Genomic DNA, 13032 nt, shown 5'->3' with positions numbered 1-13032 from the left:
TAGTGATGTGCACATATTAGATAAAGTAGGAGCCTGCCAAATGTAAAGACTAAAACAGTGCATTCCACAGTGGCTAAAGATGGGGAGGGGTGGATGCCACAGATAATGTCAGAAAGTTAAGTTTATGGTGAGTCCTGAAAAGCCTTGGCTAAGAAAGTGGAACTTACTTCAAAGAAAAGGGGAAATCATCCCAAAGGCAATGGGAAGTCACTGAAGGATTTTAAACAGGACAGTGACAATTAGACTGCAATTCAGAACAGTACCTTGAACAGTGTGGTTAGGTTAAAAAAAAAAGACTGGAGACAGAGAAGACAGTTGATTACTGAAGTATTTCAGGCAAGAGACACAGACTTAAGAGTAGTAGTACTAGAGAAAAGAAATTTGAGGGATATTTCAAACACAGAAAATCAGGACTCTATGATCAAGTATATTCCATCAAATTGAAGACTCATTAATTTTACGATAAACATTTTATACATCAAGAAAGAAAAATGCTGGCAATGAAACTATGATCTGATGGGTTTTGGGTTTTTTTCACTTAGAATTTTCATTTTGTACTTATAGGAAGAACTCTTTTAAACTGATGGAGACACAAATTTTTATCGTATGTCATTCTCTTTTGTACCTTTCTCTTTGTTTTGATGTCCTATCATAGTGAGATCCTTTTAGGACATTTAACCCAGTAATTCAGCACCCAGCTCATATAATTCAACTGATTTAATAACAACATGTATGGCTACAGGCAAGTTAGCACGCAAGCTGGCAATGACAACTCTTATGACTGTTGCCTAGCTGGGAGCAATTTTAAAACTCATACTGATTTCAGAGATGTTAAAATGAGGGACAACGTACAACTAAGGATCAATGAAACATCACCACGCATACATGTCTTTTCTCCCCAACTAGTAAGCACCTTAAGAGTAGGGTGAAGTCTAATTTATTTTTCCCTCTACAGGGCCTAATACAAGCTGTGAGAACTTTGGTTACTCAAGAAATGTTTGTTCATAAAAGAACACAGTAAATGTTTATAAGCATCCTTGGTCACAGTTAGTAGGGTCATGCTTAACATGGATCTGTACGAGTACATGTTTTGAATGACTTTCTCTGGCTGCAAGCTATTCCACCAGATTTTATTTTCTAAGTCATTTTCATTATCTTTTAAGGAAGAATAATTAAAAGTTGAAAGTAACACCTTATATCAGTAGGTCTCACACTTTAGTGAATATAAGAATCAATAGGGTGCTGTACACCAGAAACTAACACAACATTGTAAATCAATTATACTTCAATTAAAAAACAAAAAGGAGGGCCTCCCTGGTGGCACAGTGGTTAAGAATCCACCTGCCAATGCAGGCGACACGGGTTTGAGCCCTGGTCTGGGAAGATCCCACATGCCGTGGAGCAACTGAGCCCGTGAGCCACAACTACTGAGTCTGCGTTCTAGAGTCTGCGAGCCACCACTACCGAGCCCACATGCCACAACTACTAAAGCCCGTGCACCTAGAACCCATGCTCTGCAACAAGAGAAGCCACCACAATGGGAGGTTCACACACTGCAACAAAGAGTAGCCCCCACTCACCGCAACTAGAGAAAGCCCGCTAGCAGCAATGAAGACCCAACACAGCCAAAAATAAATAAATAAATTTATACATATTAAAAAAAGAATCAATAGCGTAGTTTATTGAAAATGCATATCCTCAAGCCTCAATACAATAATTTTGTTTCAAGAGAATCTGGGGTAGACAGATTCTGGGGTAGAATCTACATTTTAAAAGTGATGTACTAAAACCCAACTTCTGTCTCAGGATTCCACCAAAAGTTGTTCTTCAGCAATGACCTGCAGAAGGCCAAACAAGTGAAGGACTACATCACCACCTCTGGCATCCCTGCACCTGAAAATCAATAACCACATGGTTGCTCCCCCTACATACAGTATGGATTTGTTGCTGGTAAGTGGTTACTCCACCAAAGACTACATTTCCCAGCCCATCACACATTTAAGTATCAGCATGAAACTGGTTCACACCAATGGAATATAAGTAAAAGTTATGTGTATCACTTCTAAGTCAAAGCTTTTTAGAAGCAGGTGTGCTTTCTCCAAGTTTTCTTTTCCCTTCACTTCACTGGTTAGATACGATAATAAAACTCTAAAAGATTACAAAGATCCAAGACAGAAGAAACACAGATTCCCGAATTATTTCACAAAGAATTGCCTGTGAACTATGAACATTTGCTTTAAAGTGTTAAATGAATAAAAATGAACTTCTATTAAGTCACTAAAATTTAGGGGTAACTTACAAGAAGCTAGCACATCCCTAACTAATATATTATGCATGTGTGTCTACTTACACAACAGTGTAACTGCATACACATGTATATATTAATTTAATCAACAGAATGTGTTGAGAAGCCATTATGTACTCAAGATATAATCATGAGCAAAAATACATATAATCCTTATCTTCATGAAGCTCAAAATTATTGAAGTGTATGTTTAAGTGTAGACTTCTGTGTTGGGGTTAACTGGGATGGGGCAGAGCAAACAATACAAATAAAGAAATAGAACTTTCACTCTCAATCAAGATAGAGTACCAGGGATCATATTTACCACCCTGCCTGACAGAACTAAAAACAAAACCAGAAAAAAATTGTGAAATGATTTTTAAGACATTGGACATCAGGCAAAAAAGACAGTGATCCTCCAGAAACGGGAGACAATAAAGTGAGGCCTATGATCTGTTCCAGCATTTCACCTGAAGAGATAAAAGCAGTATTAGACAAGGATTAACTGTTATTAAACTGTATTTCATATGTTCAAGAAGCTAGAAGACAGACTAAACATGTTAAACAGAACAAATGAAATACTTAAAAGACCCAATCGAACTTTCAGGGATGAAGACTAACATGTCTGTGATAAAAAATACATTGTATAGAATTAACATATTAGATACTACAGGGGGAAAAAAGAAGAGTAGTGAAATTGAAGACACAGCAACAGAAATTATACACAATGAAACAGAGAGAAAAAAAGATTTTAAAAATAAATGAATAGAGCATCAGTGAGCTATGGGACAACTTTAAGCAGTTTAATGTACACATAATAGGAGTCCTGAAGGAGAGGAGAGATAGGGGAGGTAAGTAAATGTTTTTGAAGAAATAATGGCCCAAATTTCCCAATTTCTATGAAAACCAACAACCCACAAATTCAAGAAGCTCAACAAATTCCAAGTTCAAGAAACCCGAAGAGAACTGCTCAACAAATTCCAAGTTCAGGAAACCTGAAGAGAACTGCACCAAGGCACACCATAATCAAATAGCTTACAGCCAGTGATAAAGAGGAATATCACATCACATGCAGAAAAACAAAGGTAAGGATAACAGCTGACTTCTCGTGAGAGACAGTGCAAGCCAGAAGACACTAGAGCAACATCTTTAAAATACTAAAAGAAAAAAACTATCAACCTAAAATTCTTTACCCAGTGAAACTATATTTCAAAAGCAAAGGTGAAAAACAAACCTTTTAAAATACACAACAGCTGAAAATAATTTATCAGTAGCACACACATAACAAATATGTTAAAGGATGTCCTCCAAGCAGCAGGAAAATGGTATCAGATGGAAATCTGGATCCACATGAAGGAATGAAGAGCACTGGAAATAGTAACTATATGGGTAAATATGAGGATTCTTATATTTAAATCCCTTTAAAAAATAACCAGCTGTTTAATGAAAAAGTAATTTAAATGTATTGTGGAATTTAAATAAAACATATAAAGAAGTAAAATTATGGCAATCACAGCAAAAAAACTGAAAGGCGAAAACAAAAGTACAGTTGAGCCCTGAACAACATGGGTTTGAACTGCATGTGTTCAGTTATATGTGGATTTTTAAAAATAAATACATACTACAGTAGCACACAATCAGTGGTTGGCTGAATCCACAGATACAGAACCACATAAAGTCATATGCAGATTTTCAATTGCACAGGGGTCAATGCCCCTAACCCCACTTTGTCCAAGGGTCAACCGCATACTTTTGTAAAGTTCTTATACTGTGTGTGAGATAGTATAATATTATCAGAACGTAGGGAGTGATAAGTTAAAGTTGTATACTACAAACCCTAAAGCAATCACTAAATTAGCAAAATGAAGATATACAGCCAATAAGCCAAAGGAGGTAAGATGAAATCACAAAAACATATGGAATTAATCCAAAAGAAGGCATAAAAGGAGAAAAAAGGGAAAAAGAAACAGAAGAGACAAACAGAAAACAGTAAGATGGCAGATTTAAACCAAACTGTATCACATTAAATGTAAATAGTCTAACATAAACACACCAATTAAAAGGCAGAGATTATCAGAAAGGATAAAAAAGCAAGATCTAATAATATGCTGCCTTCAAGAAAGCCCACTTTAAATAGGGAGACAAAAATAGGTTAAGAGTAAAAGGATGGAAAAAATGGTAACTTTCTGGCCACTCTTAAAAGCATAATCAGAATAAACAGAATGACTATTGACATAATTCTGATTCACAAGTTGCCATTAATTCAGCAAGTATTTTCATATTCAACAGTCCTTTTCAAGTCTTGAGCTCTAAGTAAGTATTAACACTATCTTGTACTCTTCATAATAAAATTCACCATATGCACGTGTTCACACATCATTATCATTTCAATTACCTCGACAGTACTTCTAAATACAACAAACTAAAGATTTCAAAAATAACTCCAAACTTGAGCTAAGAAATTAGCAATATATTCTGATCAATCAGTAACCACAATGTATTCCCAAAGATGGATATATATGTTCAATAGTTTACCTCTATATAAATTGTTATTTCACTTAATACTCTGTATTAAGATGAGAGTCTGAGCCAAATGACAGATGCCAAATATAGCCACATCTCACCACACCCCCTACCTTTGGGAAAAGATTAAAAAGGCTATTGATTTTTCTTTCTGATAAATGTACATTCAACCAAAAATGTTTTAGCATATCTTCATGGATGTTTAACCATTAGCCATTCATTGAAGCATTATAAAGAGACATATATGCCAGGCATCGTTCTGTATTATTCTAGGCACTGGGGATACAAAAATCAATGTTATGCTCTTGAGAGAAAAGTCCGGTGGGGAGAAGATGGGAATATATGTTTGTAAAATGTCATAATATGCTGGAAATCATGTCATAGAATGTTTTCCCTATTGCTTCAATTTTCTAAATGTGCACTGGTCCATTTCACCTAAGCTGTGAAATTTATATACGTAGAGTTGTTCGTATTATTCCTTTATTATACTTTCCATGTCTGCAGGGTCTGTAGTGATACCCTCTGTTTCATTCCTGCTATTGAAAATGTGTCTTATGTTCTTTTTTATCAGTCTTATTAGAGGTTTGTCAATTTTACTGATCTTTTTAAAGAACCAGCACTTTGTTTCATTCATTTTCTCTGTCTTTTCTGTTGTCAATTTCATTGATTTCTGCTCTTTACTATTTCCTTCCTTCTGCTTGCTCCTGGTTTTATTTTGCTGTTCTTCTAGTTTAAGTGGGAGACTAGATTGTTGATTTGAAATTTTTCCTTTTTTCTAATGTATGAATATTTAGTGCTATATATTTCCCTTTAAAAATTTAATTACAGATGCAGAAAAAGAATGAGATATAGTCACAAATTTGGGAATAAATAGAAATTTAAAAGATGACCAAGTGAGAAACAGAACAAATTACTAGGAGAAGAAATTCTCCAAGGTAAGGTACAGAAAACATTCATACCCAGCTGAATGGCAACGCACCATTACTACAACAGTTCCTCAAAACATAATGACTTGGACTGAATGGCTTCAAGTAAATAATCACAAAGTCAATTACATACAGAGAGGAAAAAACCCACACATGGAACATAACTCACCAAATTTGCATTACAGATAATGCAAGACAGGGAACAGGCAATGTAGGCGGGGGGCACAAAAAGAATTTAAGAATCTCTTTTTTCTAGTTTGTATTCTTAGATGAGCTTCTTTCCTACTCAATTTCACAGATTCCTAAATGCTGCCCAATAGGAGCTGAGACTGTGCATATTCAAAAGATAAGTGTAGAACTGTCATGATTTCACTTGAGTTGCCCCCCCATGGATAAATATTAATTTTGAATATAACATATGGAAGAATAAAATATCTTTTTGCTTACCCTCTGAGCTTTTGCAAGTTCTTCTTTTAATCTTTCATAGCCCTTTTCTCTAACTTCCAAAACAGATGGGCTTCGTAAGCGGGACAGACTATCAGTACTCAACCCAAAAATATCATCACTGCCATCACAGGCCTCTGTTATGGTAGCACCCTGTAAAAACTCCCTCTCTGCATTACAGTTGTCCTTTCTTGTAGTTAATTTAGTTAACCCAGCTGTGACTCCAGAGGTAGAACAAGGTGCTGGGTCTGTAACATGGATGCTGTAAAGGAGAGTTCAAAAAACATCAGCATGTGCTTAAATATAACTGGCATAAACACACGTCTATAACTGCATTATCCAATCTGTTCACCACTATATCTAATTAATAGCATGTCCTGAGCCAAAGTAACCACATTTCAAGTCCTTCATAGCCACATATGTCTAATGGCTATCATATTAAACAGCACAGAAACAGAACATTTTCATCATCCCAGAAAGTTCTATTGGATAGTGCTACTTTAGAACAGGGGTCTGCAAACTAAATGCAGGATAAATCCAGCCTGCCACCTGTTTTTTAAGGCCTACAAGCCAAGAATGATTTTTACATTTTCAATGGTTGAAAAAAAACAATAATATTTTGTGGCACAAGAAAATTATATAAAATTCAAAATTCAGTGTCTATATATAAAGTCTTATTGGAGCGTATTCATTTACATACTGTCTACGGCTGCTTGCACACTTTAACAGCAGAGTCCAACAGTTGCAACAGAGACTGTGTAGCCCACAAAGCCTAAAATATTTACTATTTGGCCCTTTACATAAAAAGTTTGCGACCCCTGCTCTTGAGCATTAACATGTATTGCTCTTCATGAACAACCTTGTATTATTCAAATTTTCTAAAACAATAAAACTTAAAATAAGTTAACCAAGCAAACTTCGTTTGTTTAATACAATACTCTAAAACAAGCATTTTGATGATCTCCTACCTGACACTAGATATTTCTGCACAATTTAAACGTCTGGGGGATGAATACACAGGTTGTGTAGGAAGGTCGGAAACATCTAAGGCATTAGCCTGGATAGGGGCGGAGCATAAAGCTGAAGGATGTGGCCTGTAGATGACACTTGGTGAGGTAGTCTGCTCTTGAGTTCCTGGTTCATACACACCAAGAAGGTCTGGAGAAGTAGGTGAAGCGAGGTTTACTTCATGGAAGCCTTCCAAGGGGTCATTAGCCATAGCAAATGCCTCATCATAGGATAACCTATGTTAAAAAAGCAGGAAATTATTTTGAGATAGTGACATTTAAAATTAAATTAAGATGTATGTTTATAAAATGTATTTAACAGTCCATTATAAACTATAAACTTACAACGAAAAGAGACAGCAAAGGAAAGAAACTACATTTAAAATGTATTAAGTGATCTCAGACAATAAACACTACAGAAGGCAAACACTCTGATTCAGAATAAACTTGAAAGTGATGGCTAACACTGTTACAGTGAGTAATTAATAAATATTTAACAATGAGGAAGCAATAAAAATTTGCTTGATTTTTTTTTTTTTTTTTTTGCGATATGCAGGCCTCTCACTGCTGTGGCCTCTCCCGTTGCAGAGCACAGGTTCCGGACGTGCAGGCTCAGCGGCCATGGCTCACGGGCCCAGCCGCTCCGCGGCATGTTGGATCTTCCCAGACCGGGGCACGAACCCGTGTCCCCTGCATCGGCAGGCAGACTCTCAACCACTGCGCCACCAGGGAAGCTCTGCTTGATATTTTTAACTTTGCTATCATATGTGACTTTGGTTAGAATAAGGAGAAGAGGCAGTAAAGATAGAGACACATGTGTGTAGTTCAACTAACTGTTCTGTTCTGCCTCAGAACAGACTTTGTTCTGACTTTGGATGAGTCTGTGTTTTTTTTCTTTTATTCTGACTTTGGATGAGTCTGTGTTTTTTTTCTTTTATTCTGAAATAATTTCAAATTTACGTAAGAGTTGCAGAGCTCCTGTACATATTTCACCCAGATTATGAAACTGTTAACATTTTCAAACCATTTGAGAATAGGTTTTAAGCATGATGCCCATTACCCCTTACTATCTCAGTGTATATATCCTAAGTAAACCATCACCAAAATCAGGATGTTAACACTGATCACTATTACCATCTAAACAACTGACCCCAATCAAAGTTCACTGATTATCCTAATAATGTTCTGGATAGGCCCAAGATCCAATCCAGGATAATGCATTACATTTCTCTAAGCCTTAAATTTCTCCTCTAATGGGATGAGAATGGGAATAATAATATTCCCTCCCTTCTCCAGGTTGCTGTGAGGATTAAGTCAGACACTCCACATAAAGTATTTAGTAGTGTACTATGTAACTGGCACAGAGTACAAATAAACATCTGTTACCAGTCAGCTGTTAGTAATAACATGTATGCTTCAGTTTCTCCATCAGTAAAAAATATTTCATGCAACTTCACAATTATATAAAAAATTTACATGAAAACTAAAAAGTGTACCACTCAAGTTTTTCACTTAAAAAATATAAAGAAATCTTATAAACCTTTACTGATTTCCCACTGTCTATAGCATAAATTCCAAACTTGTTATCCGGAAAATCAAGGTCTTCTACGATCTGAATCCAATCTCTCTTCCCAATTTTTTTCTTTCCTACAATAGTACTTTGATAATCATGACTAATACTTTCCCAGAACTTCAAAAAATTCCCAAACACAAGCACCAATATACCATATAATTTCATCATAAAATACAAAAAACCCCCACCTCATTCATTAAACTGAAAAATTTTACTCTCACACTCAATAAAAAAAGCATTGAAAATAAGACAAGTAAAAGTAGTAAGCTACTTTTTATCTAAGAAGGGAGAAAATACAAATTTATTTATACATATATAATTATATATATACTTTTTCACATGTACTTATATTTTAGAAATGGAAGGATACACCAAAAACTAATTTTAAAAAAAAAACTGTTACTTTTAGGAAAGGGCGAGAACAGGAAGAGGAGACAGGCATAAAAGCTATACTTTTCCAAATGTACCCTGCTTTGTAGATTTGAATTTGAACTTGGAACCACATAAATGATAAAACAAAATTAGATTTTAAAAAAGAATATCTAAAAATAAAACAAATGAATCTAGCTGTGTACTAACATGGTAGTTTTAACCAACATCAAAAAGAACTATTTCAAATGATTTTAAAACATAGTAATAAAACTGTATATATCCCTAGTGGAATATACTCTAAGGTCAAAGGAAGTTAAAAAAATCATACACTATTTTCAGTAATCATATTAGTAAGTAATGTTGATACTGCTATTCTGAAACTATTACAAAAGATAAAACAAATTACATTAATATCATTCAGAACTAAGATTTTCAACATATGAGAAAAGAGATACAAATACAAAATCAAGGAATTTAAAACTCTGAAGTCCTAAATTTGAATCAGAAATATCAGGAAATTTTTTTTTTTGGCGGTATGCGGGCCTCTCACTGTTGTGGCCTCTCCCGTTGCGGAGCACAGGCTCCAGATGTGCAGACTCAGGGGCCATGGCTCACGGGCCCAGCGGTCCGCGCATGTGGGATCTTCCCGGACCGGGGCACGAACCCGCATCCCCTCATCGGCAGGCGGACTCTCAACCACTGCACCACCAGGGAAGCCCAGGAAATTTTTTTTATTTAAAAAGATGTCTACCTTTATCCACTGAAAAGGTATAACAACAGCAACCAACTCAGGAGCAATGAGTACCCCTTGTACCCAGCGTAATACCATTTCCTATGAAAAAAGAACAAGGACTCCTGGGAGAAATGGCTGATTCCAAGCCCAGGGCAGTAATGTACAAAAAGTCCTTGCAACATCTTGTTTTACCAGGAAGCAAGAAAGCTATCAAAGACTACTGGAGTGGTATCAAAAGGACTCCCACTAACCAAAAATGGGACAATCTGAACATCAAAAAGGATAATACCTGTAAAGAACAAAAAATAATTCTAAACCCATGAGTTCATGATTATACTAAAAATAAGACAAAACAAAAAAATCTCACTGGTCCCTTTTTTTTTTTTTTTTTTTTTTTTTTTTTTTTTTTGCAGTATGTGGGCCTCTCACTGTTGTGGCCTCTCCCGTTGCAGAGCACAGGCTCCGGACGCACAGGCTCAGCGGCCATGGCTCACGGGCCCAGCCGTTCCACGGCTGGGATCTGCCCAGACCAGGTCACGAGCCCGTGTGCCCTGGATCGGCAGGCGGACTCTCAACCACTGAGCCACCAGGGAAGCCTCTCACTGGTCCCTTTTGATCAGTGCTATGGAACAAATTCACTATTTTGAAAACTGGTAAAATAAAGGAAAGAATCCAGTATTTAGCCTGACTTTCCTATACGTTAAAGAACTAAATAGTTTATGAGGAAAAATCCTTCTTTTAAAAGAATCCCATTTAATAAATATAACTTTGCAATCCTAATGAAATAATGAGTCTAGGCAACACTTATCAATAACTATTAAAACCCTAAGGTAAAACCTGGGATACTTTATAATTAATGGATCAGAATGACAGTACCTGAACTCACTGATGACATTATTATCACAAAAAGGGAGAAAATCAGACATTATGAGAATTATGTGGTAAAACAGGAAATGAACACTACCACCATCCATGAATCATTCTTGCCACCCTAATAAGAAAAAAAAAGATCCCAATCCAATCAAGCCTTTAGGTCTTTATCAGTTTATAGGAAAGAGGCTAGAGGAACATACTAAAAATAACATCTTCATCAGTTTATAGGAAATACAGAGCCTAGAGGAACATATTAAAAATAATACCATATGGGGCTTCCCTCGTGGCGCAGTGGTTGAGAGTCCACCTGCCGATGCAGGGGACATAGGTTCGTGTCCCGGTCCGGGAAGATCCCACATGCCGCGGAGCGGCTGGGCCCGTGAGCCATGGCCGCTGAGCCTGCGCGTCCGGAGGCTGTGCTCCGGAACGGGAGAGGCTACAGCAGTGAGAGGCCCGTGTACCGAAAAATAAAAATAAAAAAAATAATAATACCATATGGACAATAACGGCAAAATCTAAACCTTGGGAAACTCTTACAGGATAAACCACCTGGTTTTTTCAATAAATAAAAGTGGAAAAAAAGAGGGAATTTATAAAGAAACTTAAGAGACATAATGAAATATAATATATGGACCTTGTTTGAATTCTTATTTGAATTAGCCAACTGTAAAATCATATTATAAGACAATAAAGGGAACTTGAACACTGGATATTACTGATATTATTATGAATTTCTGTCCATTTTTAGAGATAATGGTATAATGGTTACATAAAAAAAAATTCTTACCTTTTAGAGATACACACGAAAGTATTTATAGATGAAATAAAATTACCTGGATTTGCTTCAAAATAATCCAGGGGGAGAAAAAGGGTATGGGGAGCTGGGCCATCAAACTTCCAGTCCCCCCCCAGTCACACAGGATTATAGGGTGGTTTCTCTCATAATAACAGCTAATATTTACTGACCGTTTACTAAATATCAGGTATAGCTCCAGCCCACGTACAGTTGAGGAAGCTGCAGCTTAGGGTAGCCAGTATTAAAACCTATGTCTGGGACTTCCCTGACGGTCCAGTGGTTGAGATTTTGCCTTCCAATGCAGGGGGTGCAGGTTCAATCCCTGGTCCAGAAGCTAAGATCCCACATGCCTCACAGCCAAAGAACCAAAACATAAAACAGAAGCAATATTGCAACAAATTCAATAAAAGACTTTAAAAATAAATAAATAAATAAAACCTATGTCTGTTGGACTCCAGAGTCCTAGCTCTTCACCACCACACCACACTACTACTACTAGAATTGCTTTGCCTTTCCACTGTTAGATGGTTCATGTAAATATGTTTCTGCTTAAGCTGAATTAAAATCCATCATCCCTGCAACATCCACCCTATTTTTCCTATAAACACTCAACTATTCTTTCAACAAATATTCATTGAGAGTCTACTATGTGCCAGGCTCTGGGGAAAGAAGATGATAAATCATCTCTGCTCCCAAATAGTATCAATATAGTAGGAGACACCGATAGTGGCAATGATAGTGTGATAAATGCTATAGAATATGCAGAGGCTACTAAGAGACCACACAGGAGGGGCAAATAAATCAGAAGGAAAGGACTCCCAGAAAAGTGAAGCCAAAGAAAAGACCCAAAGAAGAGTAGGAAATAATGAGAAAGATAAACCCCCTGGAAGGACTTTCCAGGTATGTCTAAGGTATGAAAGCAAAGTATTTATGGAAAATACAAAGGTTGCATAAACTGGAGCACAGGCTAGGAACATAAGACCCAAACCTCAAAGAGAGGCAGGTCTGAATTCTGCTTCTATCAAGTTACTGGGCCAATGTGTGCCTAGGTTCTCTCATCTAGAAACCTGCAGCTCGGTTTTCTTCCTCACAGGGTGAGAATTAAAAGAGAAATGCAAGTAGTATTTCGTAGAGTAGAGCACCTCTGAGCAGTGCCTCTACCTACAACACATTGTTTAAATTCCAGTCACTCCCGAAAAGGAGATTATTTTAAGATTAAATGTAGTCCCTTTATCAAGCATGTGAAATTTCCATAAAATGTTTAGCTTAGCTGGTAATGAGCTGCCAACCAGACTGAAAATCTTTTGCTCTTTCAAATAGTACATGGAAGCTTTAAGATTTATTTTGTATTCAGAGTTCTTATATGAATAACATAAACTATTTTTAAGCAGTAGTACTCTTTGCGTTAAGTAATAAGTAATTTAAACTTTTTTTTTTTTTTTTTTGCAGTACGCGGGCCTCTCACTGCTGCGGCCCCTCCCGTTGCGGAGCACAGGCTCCA

At 36.6% G+C, this 13032-nt stretch overlaps 1 protein-coding gene across 3 annotated transcripts in view; it reads right to left on the bottom strand.

The window, feature by feature from the left end:
• Positions 1 to 13032, bottom strand: part of RAB3IP (RAB3A interacting protein) — a 167626-nt gene that overhangs the window by 29948 nt on the left and 124646 nt on the right. For all 3 annotated transcript variants that reach the window (XR_007470348.1, XR_007470349.1, XM_049694991.1), the window contains 2 exons: positions 7146 to 7421; positions 6181 to 6439 (listed from right to left, as the gene is read on the bottom strand). Coding sequence is in view for 1 of the 3 variants with exons in the window: in XM_049694991.1 (XP_049550948.1) it covers positions 6181 to 6439; positions 7146 to 7421 (535 nt within the window). In the remaining 2 variants the exon portion in view is untranslated. The remainder of the gene's footprint in view (positions 1 to 6180; positions 6440 to 7145; positions 7422 to 13032) is intronic.

The sequence above is a fragment of the Orcinus orca genome, chromosome 11 (assembly GCF_937001465.1).
Source record: "Orcinus orca chromosome 11, mOrcOrc1.1, whole genome shotgun sequence".
Classification (NCBI taxonomy): domain Eukaryota; kingdom Metazoa; phylum Chordata; class Mammalia; order Artiodactyla; family Delphinidae; genus Orcinus; species Orcinus orca.
This window is presented reverse-complemented; position numbering and strand designations above follow the sequence as displayed.